At 30.8% G+C, this 25,604-nt stretch overlaps 3 protein-coding genes across 6 annotated transcripts in view; 2 read left to right on the top strand and 1 right to left on the bottom strand.

Moving 5' to 3' along the window:
• The window catches only part of LOC130451610 (protein couch potato), an 889,684-nt gene that overhangs the window by 705,706 nt on the left and 158,374 nt on the right, over positions 1-25,604 (bottom strand). The window lies entirely within an intron of this gene.
• LOC130451572 (elongation of very long chain fatty acids protein 7-like) overlaps positions 1-25,604 on the top strand; it is an 82,818-nt gene that overhangs the window by 42,776 nt on the left and 14,438 nt on the right. For 2 of the 4 annotated variants that reach the window (XM_056790698.1, XM_056790688.1), the window contains exon 2: positions 24,445-24,610. In XM_056790698.1, coding sequence (XP_056646676.1) covers positions 24,550-24,610 — 61 coding nt within the window. In that variant the 5' untranslated portion in view covers positions 24,445-24,549. Of the gene's footprint in view, positions 1-13,746; positions 14,028-18,429; positions 18,674-24,444; positions 24,611-25,604 lie in introns of those variants that run through there. The other 2 variants (XM_056790674.1, XM_056790680.1) reach the window with 2 other exon arrangements.
• Positions 481-11,515, top strand: LOC130451590 (elongation of very long chain fatty acids protein AAEL008004-like). The gene is made up of 5 exons (XM_056790711.1): positions 481-692; positions 1,404-1,591; positions 4,389-4,508; positions 7,701-7,943; positions 9,463-11,515. Exons 1-5 carry the CDS (start codon positions 632-634, stop codon positions 9,634-9,636), a joined length of 786 nt encoding a protein of 261 aa, XP_056646689.1. The 5' UTR covers positions 481-631; the 3' UTR covers positions 9,637-11,515.

Here is a 25,604-nt window from a genome sequence, read left to right as displayed (position 1 = left end):
TTTGTGACTCTACAGTTTCGCAGTACCATTATCAATGATTTACACCTTCAATTCGCCATTTTATGATAGGTCATTGGTTATATCAATTTTAAAAGTCTGCATTTTACACTATGGCTATTCCGTGTATGATGTAATCAAACCACACATTAATCGCAAACACCTTTTGAAATTGGCGAATCTTGAATTAAATACTTATTCTCAACATAAGGAATGAATTCACAGTTTATCATTAGTTTTATAGTGACTCTGTTGGACTAAAATGTCAACCAAATTTTTTCAAAATTGGTCTAGATATTGATATTTTTCAAAATAAATTATTTTCAAAGCACACAAAAAATTAATATTGTTACAATCAACTTCTACGACGACAATAAAATTTTTGTAAAATTTTTTCGCATAAACATGAATTAACACTAATCTGTTAAAATTGACTTGACTAATCATTCCGTATAATATTTTAAAATTAGCAAACAATAGATTTGTGTATAACATTGAGTCAAGTTCTAACACAAAACTCATTCTCATTTACACTGTTCTTACTATGGTTATTCCATTTTTGTAAAACGAATCTAGATTTTCATTTCAATTACACAAAGACATTTATTTAATATTTTTCAAACTTCTTACAATAATGGCTAATATACTAGAAAAAGTTCGAGATATATATATGGAGGGTTTCGGGAATTTCATAGGTAAGGGTAGACAATTTTATAAATCTATTTATGCTTATATTATTATATAACTACAAGATGTTATTGTCATAGCTATGAAGAATATTGTTCATATCTAATAGTTATTCTTTAGAAATGTTTTCAATATTCGAAATGAGTAAACACAAAAAGTTCTTTTCTTTGCTATTACTCTAATACTTTCCTCCAATTCTCCAGTTTTACTCATAACAGACTCCATGTTTTCATTGCTAATAATAATTGTGGAGAAATGGAACTTAATTATTTGTAATTTTCTACATTTTGTCCGATGGATTTAAATACTTAACAACTCAATGCAACAAAATAGATCCCATTCACGTATCAAAAAAGTGAAATTTTTGTTCCATGATTGGCAACGTATTTTCAGAAAAACTCGTTCTGTGCTAATGTAATGAATTGGTTCACTCGATATTTGTCCATTATTTTTTTGTACATATAATTTCCACTTTAGTTTACTAGTATACTGTACTAATTCCTAGATTTTGGTCAATTTCTGTTAACTTTAATGGTGAATCATGTTCTTTCCTTCCAAGTAATTGACTCAAAAAGCAGCACAAACATTGTGTTCCTACATAACATCATGTTCTCTATAATGTACAAAATCTTCTAATTCTGATTCACATAATCAGTAATCTCCTGATAATTATGTTCTTTTCAAATTAGATAAAACATATTTTTTGTTCATTGTTTTAGATCCTAGGAACGAAGATTCGTTTTTATCTACGTTTACTTTTTATATCACATTCGTAGTGTTGTACATATCTACAGTTAAATACATTGGACCGGTATTCATGAATAAAAGGCAACCTTTCAACCTCAGAAATATTTTGATTGTTTATAACTCTATTCAAATAATTGTCAACTTATATGTATTTTACGAGGTAAGTTGACCAAATTGAAATATGTACTTTCATATAGAAATTCATAAGATTTTTATAAAAGAAACTAGATGTATTTCTTCTGTTTTCTCATTTCTCTGTGTATCCATTACGTTAGTCATAATTTATATGCAGGGTAGCTGTATTGAAGTAGAAAAAATCAATTTGCTAGACAACAAATTTTGCAAAATTTTCACAAGACATGGTACACCGAATATCAACTTCATCACCCGTAAAATATATAGATAAGAGAGAAACAAAGCAATAATTAGGCTTGATCTCTGATTATTGAAGTATCTTATTAGGACTCAAGTACTGTACTTGACGGAGATTGGAGTTCTTAATTGATTTCAACTGTAATGTTTACCGGTGTCAGACTACGAAAGGCCCGTTTTTTCAACATTTCTTCCAAGCACTAGATATTTAGACTGAATGCTACTGATTATTTCAAAGAAAAAATATAGACAGACAAAGTATAATTGCTACTGTGACTTCATATTCACTATAAAATTTCAATAGTATTTCATTTTTTTTTCGAGCATCTGATAATTTCCATATTAATCCGGTTTAATATGAATGGATCATGTTTACTAATTATATTCAAAATGCATTTCATACATTGTTAAATAAACATTGTTAATTTCAAATTTATTCATTATTTATACTGGCCGACAAGATTTCCGTAATACAGGCGAGACTTTATTTTTAAAATGGAAGTACCCGTCCAATGATAGAAAAAATATTTATTAAGCCCTAACACATACCACTTTTTAATAGCTTAATTATCCCTGTTTACATTAGCAGGTTGGTAATTTTATAAAGGGGCGGTTAATATCGGTAAATTTTATGACCGAAAAAATACCTGAACTGTATTATTCACAATAATAAACATAAAAATAACATTAAAAATTATTAATCTGTTGAGTTTCATAGTGAGTGGTTCTCTGTTCATAGTGCAAAAACTGATTATCAAGACGAAGAAAATGTCTACTCATACGCGCCGCAGTTGCAAAACTGACAAATTTTGCTATATTTGTGGAAAATTTATGGTGAAATCGCAAGGCAGGCCATTTTCCAAAAATGTGATATGAGCCTATTTCAAATATTTCGGTCCTTTAATTGGAGACAAGCAGTGGGCCCCCACGCGTGCTGTATTAGTTATAGCGTGTCATTTGTACAGTGGATGAATGGGAAGAAAAAAAGCATGTCTATTACAACTCCAATGGTATAGTGGGAGCGTACTAACCATTTTGACGACTGCTATTTTTGTCTAACAAAGACAGAAGGTTATTCTAAGAAAGGAAATGACAAGATCGATAATCCAAATTTGCCATCTGCCATACGACCTGTTCCCCATAACGAAGATTTACCAATACCGATTGCGCATTTAGATCCGCAAAATATTGTTCGAGAAGATATTGGAGAAAACGTATCATCAGGAAGCTTCAAAGAACAATGCACCGACCCTATTTTTACTCCATGTACCAGTTCCGGCGAGCCACATTTAATTTTTCAAAGTGAGTTGAATGATTCAGCACGTGGGGTTATCAAAGCAACAGTCGGAACTTCTTGCTTTCCGTCTTAAAGAATGGAACTTGTCAGCCAAAGAGACAAAAATTACGACGTTTAGAAAAAGAGATGTTACATTTTCTTCATTCTACAGTACGGAAAATTCGTTGTGTGTGTGTGTTCGGATATTGATGGTCTATACCAGTTGCTCATTCTGTGAAGATGAAAGAAAAATATTCGTTTGCTTTTAGACAAAATTAACTACAACAAGTATAAGTGGCAGATATGTGGGGACCCGAAGGTGATTGGGATTTTAATGGGACTTCAGGGAGGGTTTACGAAACATTGCTGTTTTATTTGTCTATAGGACAGTCGGGAAGTGGATCAACTCTATGTAAAAAAATTGGCCAGCATGAAGTGTGTTTTAACCGGGATATCAAAATCTCAAGTTGTAGATCCCAAAAATGTCCTTCTGACCCCCTTCACATTAAACTTGGATTGATGAAAAGCTTTGTAGAGGCTATGGATAAAGAGGATGATGAATTTAAATACCTTAGAGAAGTTTTTCTCCAGTTGAATGATGCTAAATTGAAGAAAGGTATTTTCATTGGGCCACAAATAAGAAAATTAATGGACGATGACAATTTTGCAAAAATGCTCACCGGAAAGGAAATAAGAGCATGGAAGGCATTTGTTAGTGTAGTGAGGGGATTTTTGGGCAACAATATGGATCCAAACTACAACATTCCCATTGGACATTTTTCCCGACAATTTTGGAGCTACCAGTGATGAGCAGGGTGAAAGTTTCTACTAAGATATTAAAACAATGGAAATTCGGTATCAAGGACGATGAGATTCGACCATTACTGTTGGTTTTTAAAAAGAGAAAGTCCAGCCCCTCATAAAAGGAAAAACTAGAGCTAATTGATATTTAAAGTGATTTTTTTTCAAGTTTTTGTTTGTAATAGATGTGAGGCATGTTTATTAGATGTGAACTATAAAAATTATCAATATATACGATTTAAAAAACGTGAAATTATTTTTTTAATAAATATTGAATATTTTACCAATGAATGTGGATACCTTACGTGTTAAAATTATTTTTTTCATATTTTCGTCTTTGTGTAGGTCTATTTTACTACAATAAGTTATTCATATAGTTCATATTCATAAGTTTTTTAGTAACAACTTGTGTTACTAAAAAAATTTTTTTTGTCGACTAGTGTTTTTATAACTATTATCACCAGAAATACATATTGACCCAAAAACGATTGAATATCCCTATTTTTAGTCTTTTTTATTAATCAAAGGATCTCCAAGTTATATATGTATACAGTCTGGAAAACCTGAATTGTTTAACTCATGCAAGCGACATTATTTGTACCTCAAAATGTTTGACTGTACTGAAACCGTGAGTATTTTTTGTTTATTTCATGTCACTTTCATTAGACAACAGGAAAAAAATCATTAATTCTCATTTATATTATCATATATTATATTATCATTATCGCCAGTAATGTAGGATTATTTCATTGTACATTCAATTCGATCATTTGAACATTTCTAATTTTAAATATTCAAAATTCAGTACACGAAAAAAGCGATTATGATTTCAATTTATTCATAGTTTAGGGAATCTTTTTAACAAAGTATACGAAATTTCACTTTTTTTGTAAGGTAATTAGTTAATGTTTGCGTTTTTTAAATTTTTTTTGCAATATCATTATTTGTTAATCTTAATCTTTGCCCTATCTATCTTTCATCAATTGTCCCAAACAACATCAGAATTAACCTAAAAAATTACTTTCTTGATTTTTTGTTGTTCAAAATTTCATTCTAGGTGTTGGAATATCTTGATCTTATATTTTGTTCCTTGTAGATTATTTTTATTCTTCATTCTTCAAAATAATTTGCTAAAATCATTTGGAGCAAACTCATTATGAATACTTTATTACACTTTAGATATATGAATGGATATATTACTGCTGTACCAAAAAACTAGATTGCGTATTTATACAATAAATATTCAATTTAATCATTTCAATTGAATTAAATCTAATATACTGAACACACTATTTTCATCACCACTGATACACGTTTCGACCAAAAAATTTGTCGTCTGTATGTATTCTATCATTGGAAATGGTGTATAAAGATAAAATGAGATGTATAAATGAGGAAAAAATTTTAACATTCTGACCGAAAATATTCTTATTGAAGTGCTGAAACTAGACAAACTGAGGGAGAAACGCTTTAATGTAAAAAAATTTTTACAATTTGTGGACGAAAGCTTGTAAAAACTAAAAAACAAACATAAAAATAACTAAATGAAGATTCAAATACAATATGATTTTAATATAGAGAATAAAACCACAATGAGTAATAAAATTATAGATAATAGTAATAGGTGATAATTAGTATATAAGTCTTGAGTTCACAGCAAAAATTGAATCAGTATGCAGCACGCCCTGAATTAATTAATTATTATTAGAATAGAAGACGTTTACAGAGTAGAAGGCACTTTCCAGTAAATTTGCCCTCAAATTATTGCGGAATGTGGGAAAAGACGATTTGATTTCAATTAGCAAGTGATTGTGCATTTTTTTGCAATGTAAAATATTGAGCTCTTAACTAATTCTGAACATGGAGTAGGTAGGTAAAGGTCGTGTTACGCGCTCATAAGTGGATAACCGTGTAACGATCTTTCTGAAATTGGATAAGCGTGCTTACAAATTAGGCAAACGGATTCAAAGATAAATGTAACTCCCATTTCAAGGAATTGTCCACCACAAGCCCTAAAAAATTTTACAGATTCAACGCCGCCAATGGTAGTGTTATTTAATAAAAAAGGCTGCAATGTATTTTTATACGATAAAACTTTAGTTTAGAAACGTTTAGATACAGAAGTTAGAATCGCATCATGATTTAAGGGTGATTAAATCACCTATGGTCCTATGAAGTGCCGTGAGATCAGGGTTGCTCCAAGAGAAACTAGTGTCGTCTGCAAATAGACATATTCTATCACTGCCGTCTAGATAGGCGATGTCGTTTATGAACAGAAAAAGCAAAATAGGGCCTAGTACTGAGCCTTGGGGCACTTCACTGCAATTGGTTGATTGAAATATTATGATTAACACAATTGAAAGCACTAGAAAAATTACAAAAATTTGTTGCAATGAAGTGATGGCTGTTTAGGCTAGAGTACACATTATTAAGGAGATAGAATATAGCGTCATTTGTGCATTTGTTACTCAAAGCCTCTTTTTTACCAATATTTCTATGATCTTAGATAACGTGGAATGGAGTGCAATTTGGCGATAATTCGATGCTTGATTTTTAACTCCCCCTTTGTGCAGAAGCATAATTATGTCTTAAGGCAATTGGGAAAAGTACAATTTTAAATTGAAACGTTAATTAAAGTGGTAAATTGATTTAATGTGCAATCGGGCAGACTCGAAAACATTTTGAAGCATTGAAGCAATCACTTATTCGAAATAGTAGAAGATATTACGCTAAACGAGCGAAGATCTCTATTTCTTATCCACGATGGAATTCCAACGCACTTTGATAGAAGGTGTCGTAATTGGTTGAGTAACTATTTTCCGAATCGATGGATTGGTAGAGGTGCAGAAGCTCCGATTCATTGGCCTCGATTTTTATCCCTAGGATTACACAGTTTAGTCGTATCTTAAAAAAAAGTTTATGCTACAGACGTAAATTCACCTCAGGTATTAAGAGACAGAATTCAATGTCATTTTAATGACCTCATAGCTAAATTCCAACCGTTTAGAAGATTAATGGATACTTTATAAAGAAGGATGGACATGTGTATTCCTGAAAACAGCGGACATTTTGAACACTATCTTCAATTGAATTCTATTTTATGTTATGAAGCTTTTTTTAAATTATCATCTTGTGATTTTTTGTTCAATCAATACATTTATCATTACTTTATACCAGCATCGGTTATTACTTTATAATTTTTAAATCAAAATATTCCGTAAACGCTACATAGTTTATCAAGAGTACCTTTTTGCCTTTTTGGTGTAAAATTAAATAATGTGTAAGCAGTTGAAATCTTACTTAATAAATCTAATATTGATTGGTACGAATCGTGTAACTAGCGCCCTCTATGAGAATCAGACATAAAAACAAATTCATTGGATGTATGAGTTTCCAAATCATATAAAATACAATGTTGCTAGTAGTTGCGGCAACCTAGAGACGTAATCACCTTTTCTTGAAACTCACTGTATATATATATATATATATATATATATATATATATATATATATATATATATATATATATATGTATGTATATACATTGAATCCTATGAATTTGAAATTTTTGCAAGAATTTATATTTAAACTAAATCTCAACAATTAATTATTGTTATTATTATAGTTTTATTATTGTTATACATTTATACATTTCTCTTATATTGTACTTGACCATAATTAATAATATCAATATTAATAATAATATCAAAAGTACAGATACTAAATTTACTATTTTTGTTAAAGCTTCCAATCAATCTGTCCCATCCTTATTTCTTTTTCTTCCTCTTTTTTCTTTATAATATTGCTGTAATTTTTCCAGGTTTTTTTTGTACTAAGGAAAAGCTATAGGCAGATAAGTTTTCTTCACGTATATCATCACTGTATAATATTATATGCGGCGTGGTGTGGTTATACATATTACTGGGGAGATAATGTAACGATTATTCCTCTGTTGAACAGCTTTGTTCATTCATTGATGTTTGTTTATTACTTACTGACTTCTGTCAATGCCAAATGGAAAGAAAATTTGAGAATGAAAAAAACTATCACAAAAATACAAATAGTAAGTAAAAATCGATAAGTCGATCGATTTAAATCAAAAATTGTAAGATATAATAAATATAAATGAGTCTGTTGATTTTCCATGAAATCATAAAATATATTGGGATCCTACGAATCATTTTTCATTTTCGTCTACACATCCATTAGTTTCAAAATTCCAAGAGTTTTCATACTAACTTTAACTATTCTAGAGCTATTTACTACATTTTGCTTGTAATATCTATTTCATACTAATTGGATATGAATTATCTGTAAATATTTTTTATCGAAACATCTTCATACATTACATATTTATATCGGGTATTCTCTTACCAAAACAACAAGCATAAGAGGAAAAATGTTAACAGGCCAAAATATTTTTTTTTGGTCTTAGATTTACTTGTTAATTTAAACACATATGGTACTGAACTACAATAATTATACACAGCTCTCACAACTGAACTTTATGTAGTAGAATATTACTTATTAGAATATAAATTAACCTCTTAGTCGAAGTAACTTGCAAATATTCATAAAATGTTTTGAAAAGAAAGGAAACTTCAGAGCTATTCCAAGTCTTCAATCTTCTAGTTCTTCTCTTCATGTATTTTCCTCATTATTTGATGTTGTTTTTTTTGTCTTAAATCTTCGCTTGTACAGTTGTGCTACTCTATTTTCCCTGCTATTCTTCTTACGTGTTCTATCTCAATTGTGTTTATCTTCCTTTCTCAATGTTCAATTTGACTTGGTATCTACTATAAACATGTATATTTCTGTAATTTTTTGTTTCTTAGAGTTATATGTTTTTGTTGTTAAGCCTTCTTCATTTTGGGTCTCTTCTGATTAGTTTTTAAAAAAATAAAAACATTCTTCCGGTCTTTTTTTTAATACTAGCATATAGTTTATATTGTTAAATTCTTTTCTAAGCCTCTTTGTATTATTTATTCTTTCTATGCCGATTCTTCTATTCCTAAATACATTTTTCCTAGGAAAGATACTATCTTATCCACGTGCTATTCTTGTAAATATTTTATGTACTGTTTCTTCTAATTTTTCCCTGCTTATTCTGTGCTATTCTTCTATTTATATATTTTTTCGATTATATAACTTACGTAAGTTTTTGAATAATTTCTTTTTCTGTTACTGTATTATTATTATTGTATCTTCATATTATAATTATAATTATCGTTTATTCTGTTGTCCTACAGTCATCTAAATCTCTGGGACCAGAGTCAATAAAAAAATAATTCAAAGTATCATATGTATATCAATTGACGAGCGCTACAAAATTAGTAAGAAATTCACAATATAACCAGATTTGAGTGAACAATTTTCATTTACATATGCATTTTGATCAGTCTTTTAAACTATATGTGATGTGTCTTCTAAAAATGTAATTGTATTCTATTACCATACCTTTCATGAATAAAAATGTTTTACTTGGAATTATTGTTAGGAAATGTTTCAATATAATTCCAATTTAAGTCGACACCCTGTGTAAACGATCTACAGAAAACTATATAGATTCCTGTTTGTTGCAGATTCAACTAATAACAATGTGTCTACATTACGCTATCTCAATCTCACTTACCGATTGTGATGGTAGCGTAACAGTCTTACCTGGATTAATGTGGATTTTTAACAATATAATCATGGTCTACTTGTTTTTAAACTTTTATAAAAAAACCTACTTGAATAATAAGAAGAAAGAATAATGAAATAAATAAAACCTACTACTCTATAATACAAATAAAGAAATATAATTTTTAAATAATCCTTAATGTGAATAAATTATTATCGATGTTAAGTTAACTTTTAGTTTAAATTGCAATACATGCAGTAGTGATTCTGATAAATGAAGATAAACAAGAAATTGGAGGACTGCCTTTTGATATCTAATCAGTATTCAGCACAGAGAATGTGATGATCAATATAGATAATTTTCTTTCAATATTTGCCCCTTTCACCTTGTTATATTTTAATCGTGATGATTTTTCTTGATGCTAGGTCTCTTTTCCAATATATATATTATTGATTCATTAAGAGTATCCAATCACTGAACTGTAGATTCTAGACCTCAAAATATGATGATTCTGCCGTGGTTTAATTTTTCGTTCTCTTTTCAAGTAGGCTTGTGTCACTTTTCGACAGTTTGTGTAGAAGCAAAAATTGGATAATAATAAGAATAAGAATTACATTAGTATACCATTTAATAACAATTTAGTAATTAGCAAGTGTAATAGTTATTTATGAAATAATGCCTAGGCATAACGATTTTTCCAATAATAAGATGCGCGATATGATTTGTGTGTTTGTTCAGTCAAATTATAGTGGTCCAGCTGCGGCTCGAAGATAGTCACAATTATGCCCAAATCGAAGGCAACCCATTTACAAACTGTACCGAAATCTTTACAAACGCTTAGGTGAAACAGGAATTTTTACGCTCTAAAACTGAGCACGGTGCTACAAAAAAAATCACCGCCGATGAAGAAGATGAAATTTTAATTTGTGTTACGGAGAATCCAGATATCAGTACTCGCCGATTAAGTCTGCAAACAGGTATAAGCCAATCATCTATTTTTGTATCCATATCATTACACTCCTGTTCACAAACACATTTTAAGGTTAACCTTTGATGTGGTGTAATATGTGGGTATTTAATAGGTTCTTTTGAAGTGCCAAACAATTTAAATGAAGCTCTTTATTTAGATTTTCTTCAAGAACATTTACACGAATTACTAGAGTATATACCTCTCGCTTTAAGACAAAATATGTGGTTTTTGCACGACGGAGCACCACCACATTATTCTTTACAAGTTTGTCAATACTTAAACGAACAGTTTCCGCAACGATGGATTGGTCTTGGAGGTGAGTTTGCTTGGCCACCAAGAGGCCCTGATTTAAATCCTTTGGATTTTTCGATTTGAAAGAAGCCGCGCATATAATTAAAAATAATAGACAAGGATTATTTTATATTAAGAGATCTTTACGAAAGCGGATCTTAAAGTGTATTGAAGTAAATTGGTAGGCATTTTGAACATTTGATTTGAAGTTTTTTATTTTTGTATACAAATTTGTTATTGTTACATACCTATTTGAGGAATAATAAAATTTTTTTATGAAAAAATTAAAAAGATTATTTAATTAATAAAATTAATTTAATTTAAACTTTTTAGAAGCAAATAACTCGATAACCGATTGAGTTACACGAATCAAAGAGAAGTAACTTTTTTTGTAGAATTTAACGCTTTTAAATATTTCTCTATTATTTTATTTTAGTTGTTAAATTAGAGTTAAATTAGAGTGCAAATTATAATTCCTCATGACAAAAAACGTAAAATTGCCAATTTTCAAAGAGAAATTGTAAAATTATAAAAACATAAAAAATTATTGCGAAAATCAAAATTTAAATTTAAACTTGGAGACCCCGTATCTCGGAAACTAGCAATATTTGCATGAGGCATGTTGAGCAGAATCATCATGTTTTGAGGTCTAGAATCTACAGTTCAGATATTGGACAAATTGATTACTATAAATACGCAAATTGTCAGTGCCAATAAATATATTCGTCTGGGAAATAAATATTTAAAAGATATCCGCTGATTTTGATATTATTAAAGCTTGTAAAAAGAGACACAATTGAGATAGAGCACGTAAGAAGAATAGCAGGGAAAATAGAGTAGCACAATTGTAGAAGCAAAGATTTAAGACAAAAAAAAACAAAACAACATCCAATAATGAGGAAAATACATGAAGAGAAGAAGTAGGAGAATTGAGACTTGGAAATGTTCTGAAGTTTTCTTCAAAAAATGTGTTTTTCTTCCAAATATTTTCTGAATATCTCCCATACTGCAAGTAGAGAGCTATTGAACTTGTTACGCCATTAGCCATAGCAACACTCTTAGATCCACGATTTAAGAAAACTTCATTTCACTGATGCAATTGTTTGTTCTAATGCTATAGCACACAAAGAATAAAGGAGTTGTTTAATAATATCACGCAACAAGAAGGCAATTTAATGTGATCAGATTCTTCAGATACCTCAGACAGACCAGAAAAGAGCTTTAGTCTGTGGACTGACAATCACGAATTGGTCCATAAAAAAACTGGAAGGATAATAAATCAGACGACAACTTTTCAGATGAAATTTAAGTTTATTGAAAAACTCCAATTTGTATGTTAGGCGAAAATCCATTAGAAATTTGAACTGATTTGAAAATACAATTCGCAAAATATATATTGTTGCATATAAATATTTGTGAATGGTTGCCACTTCAGTACCGTCCAAAGCCGCCAAACTCTAAATCAGTAAAGAAATAGACTTGAAGGTGAACGATTAAGTAGAGCCCTATTTTTAGAAAGTTTAGAAAAAAAAGTGAGATCGATGTATTTTTTCAGTGGACATCCCTACTTTGTTATCGTTTTTTTCCGGTTGACCAATAATTTCATCAAAATATACTGATATCGACTGAAATAGGTGGAATCATCAATTTTGACCTGTTTTTGCAAACTAACTGACTGAAATCAACAGTATTATTCAAGAAAACCGTAGTTCTAAGAGAAGAAATTTAAAGAAATTCAAATATTTATATAATCACGTATATTATATAAACATTGTTTTATCCAAAACTTCATCTAAACATATGTAAACGATTAAGGTAGATTGGTGAATTGGAATAATTTCGATTTTTTAACAAATTCTCTCAATTTTCAATGTATAGATACGAAAATATCACCTTTTTTTAGAATTTTTCGTTTTAAACATTTTCAAATGATAGGTATGCCGTAACATGAATTTTCTAATTTACCACACGTCTCTAGTACTCATAATGGTGCGGATATGAATTTTCAAAAGTGTAATATTTTTACCCCGCCCGTTATTTTGTTTGACAATCCTGTTGTATTTTTTATTAAAATATCGGAGCCTGGATCGACAATGTCTCGTTATAGAAATTGTATTATATCAAAATTTACCAACAACACTATTACAAGACCAAATAAACTATTTTGAAAAATTACAGAAAAAAATAGTGTAATACATTTAAAAAGGACAGTAAAAGTAATCGGTTCTGTTGTGAAGATCATTTCGAGGTAAATAGCAACTTTCATTTTTTGAATAGCTTATTCAAAACTCAAGACTTACGATACAGGGTAGCTTCACGTATTATTCTTACAATAACGTAATAGTTTTAAGGTGTTACTTGTTATTTGATGAATAAAATCTAGGGATACTATAATATTAAACTTGAATACTTTGTGGCACTTTCTTGCAAAATAAGTAGCCAAGTTATTCTCCACATAATAATACGTTCTCGTTTAAAATGTTATTGTCAGGAACATTAGTTGTGTCAACATCTTCTTCATCCAACCATAATCTGCACAATGAAATTTTCTGGCACATCTAGCAGCAATTCTTTGAGGATGGAACTTCGGGATAGGTAAAACTTCTTACTGCCGCTTGAGTTAATTAGTGGCTTTGTATGATGCAAAATATAGTTTATGGTAAATATTACCTAAATTACTTTTTTGTTCATTGTAAACTCGTTCCAAAATCCCAAAATAATAGAATTAAGAAAGAAGTTGTTTAATCCGTGAAGATCATGGGTCAAATGGCATAGAAACCAAGGAATCATTGCTAGGCGTAATGCGTTTAGCGGCATTTATTAAAGAGCGCCTGGGCGGTCGACGCGTTACTCTAGTAGAGCGTGTAGTTGACAAAACAATTGGTATTTTATAATTACACAGATATAGTTGTATATAGTTGTTTTTGATGTATTCGTAAAGTAATAGTTTAAAGTTCGTGTTTCAATATTTAGATTATAAAAGATTTTAAAATGTAACGAAAGTTAGGACCACTCCCACCCACTTTTCACACAAGCAATTTATAAAAAATGGTTCTAATGTACTCGTATAAATTACGACAGTCTACTTCAACATAAATTTCGTATTATTACATTGTAACTATCATAATGTACTCGTTGCATAATATACTATTGCTAATAAATGGACTATTCAGCAGACGTTGATTTTTATCAACAATAAATTTATATTTAGATTTCCGCCAAGTACTGTGTCAATTTGTTACGAGAAAATGCAATTTTATGTAGTAAGTAACAATTTTTTTAATTAAATGTTTCAAATTGATGATAAATATATTCAACCATAATACGAAAAAACATTAATTTTTTGTAATCATTTTTATCGTCGTGTAAATGATAGACTTTCGATCTTAGAAACCTCTGCACCATCTTCTATATTGTCTAATTACACGATTGGATCGTGATAAACGTTTACTGTCAGAAGCATAATTTACGATTGGTGTAACTGGCATTATCATCAAACCAGTTGGAAGTATACTTTATATTTTCTTCAAGTCATCTTAAATCATCCCTTTCTCGACATCGATTAGAAGATTTCAGCACCCTCAGGGATAAGTTGAAAATTTGTCACCAAAATTTTAGCTATTTTAAACGATTAGTTGATATTTGTATGTATGAATGAGTCGCTGTGAATATTCTTTTGAAAAAGTAAACAATTGAATATGAAGCTGTCATTAAATATTTGTTTTTGAAAGACAAAGCACTTTCGCAAATCAAAGAGGAATTAGAGTCTACTTATAGAGGCTTTGCACCATCATTTACGATATCAAAGTTTTGGGTGATTCAAACGTGGCCGTATCAGCTTCACGATATCGAGCGCTTGGAACGGCAAAGAATTTCGATAACTAGTGATTTACTGACTGAATAATCATGCATGCCTTGAAAAAGGCAAGGACGGTTTCATCGACTCATAAAGGGATGGCGGCTACTTTTTCATCAGGACAACGCATTTTTTCACATTTTGGGAATCAACAAGGCTGAAATTCATAAACTGCACTTCGAACTGATTGACCCCGTAATCACGAAATCTGGCTTCCAGCGACATTGTTCTGCCTCCTTACCTTAAACTTCCACTTACAGGGAAGATATTTCATTCAGGATAGTCCTTTATCATATACGTAAATGCCTTTCTCACAGAGAAATACGGCAACTATTACTATTTCAAACGGTTAGAGCATCACATCAGTTGGAGGAGAAAAAAAAGATGAGAAAAATGTCTTGTTTCTTTGTTAGGACGGCAACTTTTCAGACAACCCTGCAAACAAATTATCTTATTGTCCAACCAGTATTTATAATATCTTTGATATATGATTCTAATTTTTTCAAAATATTCAAGTTTTTTCCTCTTCTAAGAAGCAGGATTGAAGTTTCGAACTATGTTCCAGCATTATGGATAATTGAGCACTAGTAGAGTATAGAGATTCAGCTGGCTTCCGATATGGCTCACATTTCCCAATAGTACTAATAAAATCAAATCAAACAATAATCTAAAAATAAATAATTACCATTAATAAACTTACTTTAATTAGCGTGAAGATGACTCAAAAGCAGTATCACAACAATGTTTTATTGTTAATGCAGTTGATTTTCCACAGCATTGAGTATTTCTAAAATAATTTCACACTTTTTTAGACATATATCGGTGAAATATCCATGCAGCTTTGAAACAGAACAAACATTTTGATCATTATGTTTCAATAATATAGTACAACATGAAATGTATTTAGTCGCTATCTGATGTGTAGATGGTAGCATTTCTTTTTCGTTCAAACAAACAGGGAATGGAAACAGGCATATTCCAACCTTAGAAGAGTAGACTTGCAACGATAAATTTCACCTAAAGACTTGAAGAACGGAAGATATTTTGTGATGACAATGTCAGCAATAAAGATGTTAAGATTTCTTAGTGCTGCAGTACATGAAATTCCAATTTAGATTTGTCAATATTTGAATTATTGAAATGAAGCAAACTTTTATTATTACTATGGCTACTCATTTTAAGATGCCCCGAAATAAGAGGAGCTAGAGCTGGTAGTACTGCATTCTTAATTCTCAAGTAATAAGATATGATTGCAGTTGAGTCTCCACAAACAAAGAGTAGGAGCTGGTACATACGATGTGCCATCGACTTATGCATTTTTCAAGAGAACATGGCTGCGCTACGATCAAATTTGATTACAATATCGGTTTAATTGAACAATAAAGTCTCGAACGTTCGCAAAGCGCATTTGGAGATGGATGTGATTCAAGAGCAACTATTTTTAGCTGGAATAGCGAATTTGAAAAAGGATGGATATCGCTTAGTGATTATGCTGGCGCCATTAAGAGAATGAGACGTATGATCGAAGATGATGCAAAATCCTCCAGTTAAGCAATTGAGGGATTGTTGGATCCGCAACATTAAATTCAAGTTCACATGTTCATCTTTATGTGAAAAAAAATTGTTACTCACTGGGTGCCATATGATTTCAATGATTTCCGAAAAGCAGAGCGAGTGAGCATTTTGGAAATCATATTCTTTCTTAAATAGTAATAAATTATAATCCTATTAACAAACACGGAAAAGCAAAAATCTATCAAGAAAGTTATGTACGTTATATAATGGATTAATAGAAACAAATGAAATCAAAAATCAGCATACAGTTACAGCAAACTCTCACACCACAAAATGTTTATCTGCAGTTTTTAATTTAATCAATATTCGCAGGTTGATAATGGATCACGATAATGCATCCCCACACAATGCACAGTAGAAAATTAACGCTATTTGCTTGATTTCACTGAAGAAAAATTTACGTAGTAGACGTTTCACTACGTAAAGAATGAGATAGGTGAAGCAATTTATCAAATTTCTGAGAACATCCCGAAAGATAACTGGTTTCAACGTTTTAAATTGTGAAAGGATACAAAAATGCATTGATGTATGTTATGTATTAATATTTATTAATTTGAACATAAAGACTTAGTGTCTGAAACTATGAACTCCCTTGTATTAGAATTTGAAATTATCGTCAGTTGAATATGTTTATTTGAACGATCGTCAGTCTAAGAGCTAAATCTAACTATGCAAAGTACAATTAAAACAACAGCAGACCATTGTTTTATTATCAACGACTGGTGGTGTTACCGACAATATAACTACAGCAAAAGAATATTTTTATTCTATTATTCAGTACAAAAAATCAATGTAATTATTTATTCCTTTCCTTCAAAAGAACTGATTGTTATGTTTTAGATGAAAATTTTCTGAAACGTTCCTACTTATTTCAAATAATCAGAATTTTCCAATAATTGACTGATAGGAGAAGGTATAAATATGTGCCTCAATTGATCTTTGTCATCTTTGACTGAAACAATTGACTTTTGACTCTTTATGCTTTATAAAAAGAGAAAACCGTTCAATACGATATCTTTTTTTGACAATGAAGAAAATTTAAATTCAATAGAAACATTAAACAGAAATATAGTCTACTTTTTACATTTAAGTGATGAATCTATACAAATGAACCAGGTGAGTCTGTTAAATGAAGACACAAGAATATATTTTTTCATTTCTAATGGCAGGCTAGAAAATGTCACTTTTTTCCCGAAAATTGTATGAACACATAACTTAAGGTAGGTATTCGATTCAAAAATATTATATTATAAAATAAAGTTACATATTCTTTATATCAACAGTACAATTATTAAATGTGCATTGCATGATTAATACGTTTCTTTAATTATTCGGTACATAAAGTGAATTTTATTGTGTGTGTGAAATTATATTTCTTCCTGTCATCACAACTCTCGTTGATGTACTTGGTCACAAACCCAGAGATATTTCAACACTACCACACGTTCTAGATACTTTATTAGCTATTTCTGTCCTGTATGCTATTTGATTCATCGACATACTCATACCCTTAATAACTTCCAACCGCCATGTTTCTTTAGTCTTATCAAGATTCAACTAAAAGTGTAGCAAAGTATCTTCGAAATTAGTCACTGTTTCGGAAACTTTATGAACGGGTTTTTACCTACAAACTGTTTGATATATTTTAAAACGTGATATGCATCAAACATGTGGCGTTTATTTGCTGCTGCTTGACGAAGAGATATGTGCAAACTTCAGACTCTGAAGACGATAACTTGGTTATCGAAACGCGCGTCAGACAGTATAATTGTGAGTGTTGGTGTAGTGGTGGAGTAAACAGTGATTTCGGTAAGAATATCACCATCGGTTCCAGAAAAATTGGCTAAATTGGTTCTTAGAACAATTAAAAGTAAATATTTAATTTGAGATATAGTTATACACATATATTATTCAGAATTATAAATGCGAGTTTTTATAAAAATTAAGTATCCAGATCTAGTTCATTAAAATATATTATAGAAAATAATACATTACGTTGTAGAAAAAATGACTGTTAGTGATTTTTTAGTTATTTTTTCTCTATTTTTCTTAATAAATAGTGTAACAGTATTTGTAATACGTCCATGTACAAATTTTGTTAGTTTTGAGATAATATTTAGTAAATAAAATGTGATTTTTCAAATAAACCATTTTTATTGCAACTGCGTTTCCTACACTATAAAAATTGAACAATCGATAACTTCAAAGACTGATATCATTTTCTTTTTTTTTAGAAATTAATCTAACTTCTTAACCATTGGTTATTTCAATGTCAATATATATATCCGAAATATTAAAAAAAATACTTCTACTTTTATTGAAGGCGCTAATAGCAACAAGAAGCAATCATAAAAATTATGTTATTGAATGAAAAATTGGTGAAAAACTTATTACTAAGTTCTTAGAAAAATATTGTTAAGATATATATGACTACAATATTATGTAATGCAAATAGAATTATGGCATTAATCTTATTGTGTGAGTATCATAATTTTACTTTTCCGTGATTAAAATTGATAGTTTTCTGATCAGTCAATAACTGTATTGTACGTTGATTTTTGTTTCCAATAAAAAACAAAATTTGATTTTATCCAACACATTAATAATATTGTGACCCCTATAATTCACATGATAAGCTGAGTCATGGAGTTTACGACTTCACTTTAACATAAAAGTTGAACTATTTTCGGAGAAATTTTCAGATGCCGTTATTTCTATGTATTTATTAAAAAAATATGTATTATCAGAAACAAGCAACAAGTATTAAAGTATCAATAAGCAATATCCACTTTAATCATGATCGAGAATTTTACATGTTTATAGGGAAGGTATGTGAAACTTTTCCTCCAAGATATCCACAACACTTTGCCAACTATACAACTATTTTTCATGCATTAATTGAAAAAATTTGCACAATGGAAAAGCAGAAAATCAAAGACAAAATATGGATACATTAATCAACATAAGAATGACATTTTTGTACATATTGGTTTGAAAACATATTTTAAGACAAGAATGAACAAAAAATGATAGAGGAAAGGAAAATTCAATTGTAGTAGAGTAGTGATCCTTTCTCTCCTTCTAATCGGTCAGACGCGTATCACACGACAATTTGCTAGCGCGAAACAATAAACCAATGTGATAGCTAACTGTTGAACTCAACTTCGAATGCGATAACTATAAAAAATTATATTCGGCCACCGCAATCGCCGAAGAAGTTACTACAAGAAGACAAGGATTTTTGTCGTTAACTAATAAACGGGTGATTTATTTATTTATCCTTAACTAAATAGACCACATCCACCTCGTCGTGAAGGAAATATAGGAGCTGTGGGAGAAAGTGTAGACCATACAGTATCGATTCGATGCCGTTCTCAACAGCTTGGCATGTCATATTCAACACTTTGATTTACTCGAGTCATTGTCCAAATACTACTAAAAATACTCACACGCATCATCAAAAATTGGAGCTTTAGAGTGCACCTTGTTAACCGTAGGCGTGGATACACTTTGAACAAAATTATCTGTAGAAATTAATTATAAAGAATGATTGTTCTGCATGATAATGAAGTAACATTACACGTAAAATAATATTACTCAAATTGTGTAATCCTATTTGGTGGGTGTAACGAAACTGTATTGCCATGACTTTGACTTTGCTCATTTACAAATGTAAAAGCTCGCACATTTATTAAAAAGGCAGAAGAATGAAACCAAAAATATCGAATCTTCAGTTATCTTAAAGCTGTTTTTGTTTTCGAACTGCCTGTGGATTAGTTTCATTCCAGTAATGTAAGTTACAACGCAAGAATATTTCATTAAGGAAAAATAGTAAATCGATTATAATAATGATTGTTTCTTAAAAATTTTCGTCTAACTGATATAATTTTAAAACTAGAATTTTTTTTCGATTCTTCTGGAGAATAGTCTCCAATGTTCCCAAATAAATTTCAGCATATACTAATGAATTATCTTGATACACTCAGTGGAATTATCTCTTTGCTTCGCCCATCATCCACTTTAATCAAAAACTGACAAAGATATTATATTGATTATCCATATGTTTCTTCATTATCCTCAAAAAATCTTTTACCGCGCAAGAGTTCCTCAAGTTTTGTATTCAGCCAATAATCGCTTGAAGGCAAATCTGGAGAATGTGGCTTAAATAATCCAAAACCTAAATGAGCTATTTAAGCTGTTGCATTGGTGTTATACCCATACTGGTTACCATAAATGTTAATGAAAGCACGTAAGCAAATTTAAAAAGAAATTTGCAGTCATCTTTTAACGCAGTATAGACAAGATACATAAAATTTTTACAAAATTGTTCATGTTCAACCCATAAAAACCATTGATTATCCGTACATGTCTTTATTGTCCTAAGAAAATCGATTACCATACAAGAGTTCTTGAAGTTTTGAAAACAGCCGATAATCGCTTGAGGTAAGTTTGGAAAATGTGGTAGTGGTTTGAAAAATTAAAATCTAAGTGAGCTATTTAAGCTACTGCAATGGCGCTATACTATATGTTAATTAATGAACTGGAAAAGAAATTTGCAGTCATCTTTTAACGCTGTATAGACAAAAAAATTGATAACTTTCCACTAATGGATCCCTAGCCATGATGTAGGAAACAGAATGCAGAATGTGGAGACAATTTTTCTATTATTATTCCGGCAGTGAGAAATTTAGAATATGGGATAAGAGGCCACAATCTTCGATTATTTGTCCAATAGTCACGTGTCAAACTTGAAACACTCGTCGTGAATATTTATTAACTAGTGTGCCCTATTAAGGTGCGTTCGCTCCAGAACTTAGATCTTGGTTCTAGAAGCTGCTGTTATTTTAGAACTCCATTCAAGATTACCACAAGAATAAGCACCGTACAACCTAACAATAGCTAACTTAACCTTACACTTCGATAATTTGTTTATCAGTTTGCCTCTGCTCAAATATTTGCGAGAGCAAAATATTGGTGGTACTGTTCGGGTAAACGGTTTAGAGAATTGCAATTTGCCAAACTCGAAAGACATGAAAAAAGCTGAGAAATAAGTATGTCATAAAACTTTAACCGATATTATAGCATCTAAGTGACATAATATCGTCCCCATTGCATTCAACTGCCAGAGATTTGTTCCTATAATAAAAAATGAGCAAAAATTCAGATCGATTTCCCAGCCTTCATCAATATCTACAATAAATACATTGTTGGGGTACTCCGCTTCAACGACAGTCTTGAGGGTAGTAGTTGTTTTCTCAGTTTTCTTTTGGTCTAAATTAATTTTATTAAAATGTATGACAGATCAAAAGAAGTTCGAAAACGACTGTACTCGATTTCCGGCGAAATGTGGTAACAGTCTGTGTCCCGTAATTCTGCTTGTGGAGTACCTGTGCAGATGAGACTAGAAAAATGTGTGACAAATACAATATCGGATTGCATCTAATGTATTATTCTTAGTCTTAACTTTACTATAATACCCAGTGTCGTCTGCAGCTAACTCCTCCATAAAATAATGAGAGTAGTTTACTTATTTTTTATATTTTTCTTATCTTATCCAAATGTAGCTGAACTTCAATGAAAATTAAATACAATTTTCTTTCAACCTGGACATGGAAACTGAAGAGTTAAGAAGTAAAATACACTGATGTTGGTAAAAACTGATTTAAACTTAAAGTGATTTACATAATCATAGAAATAGCCAACTTTGGCGATAATTTCTGACTACCCTATTTGATGGTTTTAAAAGTTGAAAATCTGACATAATGTATCAACTGAATGATAATAGGATTTTCATTCAAAAAACAAAATTAAGATTCATATCTGGAATAATCGGGAGTGATAGACAAATTAAGAAATTTCAATATAAACCAAGTTTTTAACAAACTTTCTTAACACGTTGACTGCCGACTACGAGATAACTCGTAGGTAGCGATCTTTTCAAGGACGCCAACTACGAGTTATCTCGTACTGTATTCACTTGCCATTCTTGTGTTGCTACGATTAAACTCGTAATATATCAGTGCTAATATCGATAGATGGCTTCTTGGGAAAGAACAAAAAATCAATGTTGGCTTGCATAAAAGACAATTTATTTGAAAACGAACATAAAAAATGTAAGTGTAAGAATTAAGTCAAATTACAGAAGTATAATAATATTTACTGTTTGTGGAACTTTTTAAAACAACCTTCCACACACAGAGCTGGCTTTTCACTACATACTGGACAGTAATAACGCGTTTCTCGGCGTTTTTTTCCTTGGTTACATATGCGACATGGTTTCGTTGGACGCTGTTTTTTTTCGGTAGGCGGTAAACTCTCTAAATAATGGATACTTTGCAATTTACTCTTTTTCGTAACGTGTTGAATTTCTTGTCCAATCAATGCGAGCACGAATTCCTCTCTGAACTTTATCAGTTTTATGTTAGAAGATGTAACTTTTTTAAAAATTTTGTGAGCATTGTGGATGTAAACCTCTATAATGTGCAATGCAACCTTTTTGGGCCATCTAATAGTCTTTCTTAGAGATGATTAATACGAAAGCATTTGATCTGATCGGTCAATGCCAGACATTCCATTGTTGTAATCTCGATTTATATTCGGTTTCATAGAAATTTTTCCATTGCGATTGGGCACTTCTATCATTTCAACAACATGCATGTTTGAAATGCAAAGGACATCTCGCTTGTCTCTCAAATCTCTAGGGTTCCCTTTTCTGTTATTTCGTAGGGTTCCACACACATACGTTTTTCGTGTATTTAACAGTTTTGTAAGTGTAACAGAATTATAAAAATTATCCATGAAAACCGTGTATCCTTTATCGAGATAGTCCTCAAGTAAATGTAAAACAACATCAGTAGTGTGGCCTACGTTATTAACAGTTTTCTCAGATTTTCCACTATAAATCTTTATTTTCATAACGAGACCATCGGACTCACAAAGTTCATACAGTTTGATCCCATATTTGTGTTTCTTATTTTTTATGCATTGGCGGAAAATCAATCTTCCCCGCCATAGCATCATAGACTCATCAATACAAATATTTTTATCTGGTACATAGTTTTCTCGCATAATATTGTTGAAATGATTTAGAATTGGTCTTACCTTGTATAATCTGTCGGTAGATGGTATTGAGTTATCAACCAAATGAAAATAACGAAGTAACAACTGGAATCGATTTCGACTCATATGTGAGCGCCAAAAGTGTACATTATATAGCTCGTTTGTGCTCCAGTAATGTTCAATTGATGGAAAAGAGCAAGGTCCCATTTGCAGCAGAAGTCCAATAAAAACTTTCATCTCAGCAACACTAACGTTTTGCCAATTTGATAACCTGTTGGTTTTCTTTATTGTTGTGTGTTTTTCAATTTCTTGCGCAGCATATAAATTAGTTTGTTCCACTAGTAAGGCAAGAAAATTGTTCGAAAAACATAAGTCCACTAGCGTTTGACCTGTAAAATTTGTCGTATCCAATTTCACACCAACCTTTTCTTTGAAAATAAATAATTCAGGACTCTGTTGAGTTTCTGTCCACAAATTATCATTCGCATTTGATGTTGTTGCTTGAGAATCATCGGCGTTATCTTCAGGTTCCGGATCATCTTCAGATTTTGAGACGACTTCATCTTCACTATCACTTGAATTCTCAGAAGGTTCATAATCGCTACTGCTATTCACGCCAGAAAGCTCATCAAATTCTGAATCACTTATATTTAAGTAGTAATAAATTTCACTTTGAGTCAATGGTCTTTTCCTATCCATATTGAGTTCTTAGTAATTCAATAATTATAAAAAGAACACACGAGAAAGACGTAAGTAATGCACTCAACAATGTCTGAGATATAACTGACGCGGGCGACGATGACGCAATGAATGATTCAGCATTAGCGAAGCGACAAGTCAGTGCAGGTGTGCCTACGAATAAACTCGTAATTGGCTTCCGAGAAGAGATTACTGTTTCCGACGCCAACTACGAGATAATTCGTACAACATTTTTTTTTAGGAAAATACGTTTTTACTCTTATTTTATAACTATGCTATAACTAGATTTGGACTTTTTAATAATATAATGTAATAAAATCAAAATTTCATTTTTGGCCAGAAATCTGAAAATTACTGTGGCAGTCAACGTGTTAACAAACATTCTTAATAAGTTTTCAAACTAATAAACAGATTAATATTGTAACACAAAACTTGTGGCATTTTTAATTATAGTATGTACTTCTTTTTATTTATAGTATGTTAATTTTTAGAATATATGAGAAGCAACAAATAGATAATAGATGACGATTTAATCAACTACTTCATAAGAGAGTCTTCCAGAACGACAGTATTCGCTTTACAACCAAACCTCCACTATGGCAGTTGCACTGAAGGAACTATCTAATTTTTTTCAAACAACTTTCGAGGATCATAGAGGTAAGTGAACTTGATTTTTCTATACATAAATTCATATTGATATATTCAGTATTCTACAGAATGAGTGGGAGGAAGACGCCAAATGTAGGAGTGTATTACACACAGAATTATTTAAAAAAAATTCATGATTATATTCGATTTTCATTTTTTCGCTAAGTACAGAGTAAAAATATACTCTTATATTTAAGGATTTTTATAATCAAATCAATCTATTATTACATTTTAAAAATTCCGCCATTGACTTAACATTTTCTGCTTCATCCACAAAGAGCGTTTATTGCTCTCCTAATTGAACTAGGTGTGCCTTTTTGAATATTTGCTTCAATATTTCGAAATTCTACAAAGCACATGTTTACAGAGAACTTATATTGAAAAATAATTTAGACTTTGAGTAGGGAGGTTTTTTTAATCTTTGGAATGTTCAACATAACAAAAAGTTATTATTTACCTATCGGTCCACAAAATTCCGTAGGTTTAGTATAATCTTCCAATTGTAGATATTTCACTTTCTGGAAAAGAACCATTACCTAACAATTCTTCGCGAAATGGTCGTTACATCTTTTCATAAAGTCAGGATGTTTTCTTCTTATTTAAAACCTTGTTGAGTAGCTTAATCATATGTTTTCCTAGCACTGGGAATCTCAAATTTTTCGAAACATTGATTTAAACCGTGATAATCATGTTTTTATTAGTATGTCTCTATGATCTGGACACCGTTGACGATACTTATGAACAGCGGCGGTAGCTACCAGAAATCATTAACAAAACACCATATTTGCATTTTCCTCCTGTAATTGATATTGCAACATCATTAGAACATTATAAGACGTAAATCAATCAAGAGGGCATCAGGATATTTACGTGATAAACTCCTGTATTCCTTTTTTTTTTCTCCACTGACTAATATTTAATTCTATTTACAATGATTTTCCAAATTATTTCTAGAATGTAATTTTATTTGATAAGCTGTTTAACATTTTTTCTGGTATATATA

The sequence above is a fragment of the Diorhabda sublineata genome, chromosome 1 (assembly GCF_026230105.1).
Source record: "Diorhabda sublineata isolate icDioSubl1.1 chromosome 1, icDioSubl1.1, whole genome shotgun sequence".
NCBI classification, from domain to species: Eukaryota; Metazoa; Arthropoda; class Insecta; order Coleoptera; family Chrysomelidae; genus Diorhabda; species Diorhabda sublineata.
This window is presented reverse-complemented; position numbering and strand designations above follow the sequence as displayed.

What these genes read in the sequence shown, in the direction of transcription:
- LOC130451590 (XM_056790711.1), top strand. Translation starts at nt 632, where the DNA reads ATGGCTAATATACTAGAAAAAGTTCGAGATATATATATGGAGGGTTTC. An exon ending in ACTTATATGTATTTTACGAG is followed by an intron (nt 1,592 to 4,388) that starts GTAAGTTGACCA and finishes CCCTATTTTTAG; the next exon opens with TCTTTTTTATTAATCAAAGG. An exon ending in CTATCACAAAAATACAAATA is followed by an intron (nt 7,944 to 9,462) that starts GTAAGTAAAAAT and finishes TGTTTGTTGCAG; the next exon opens with ATTCAACTAATAACAATGTG.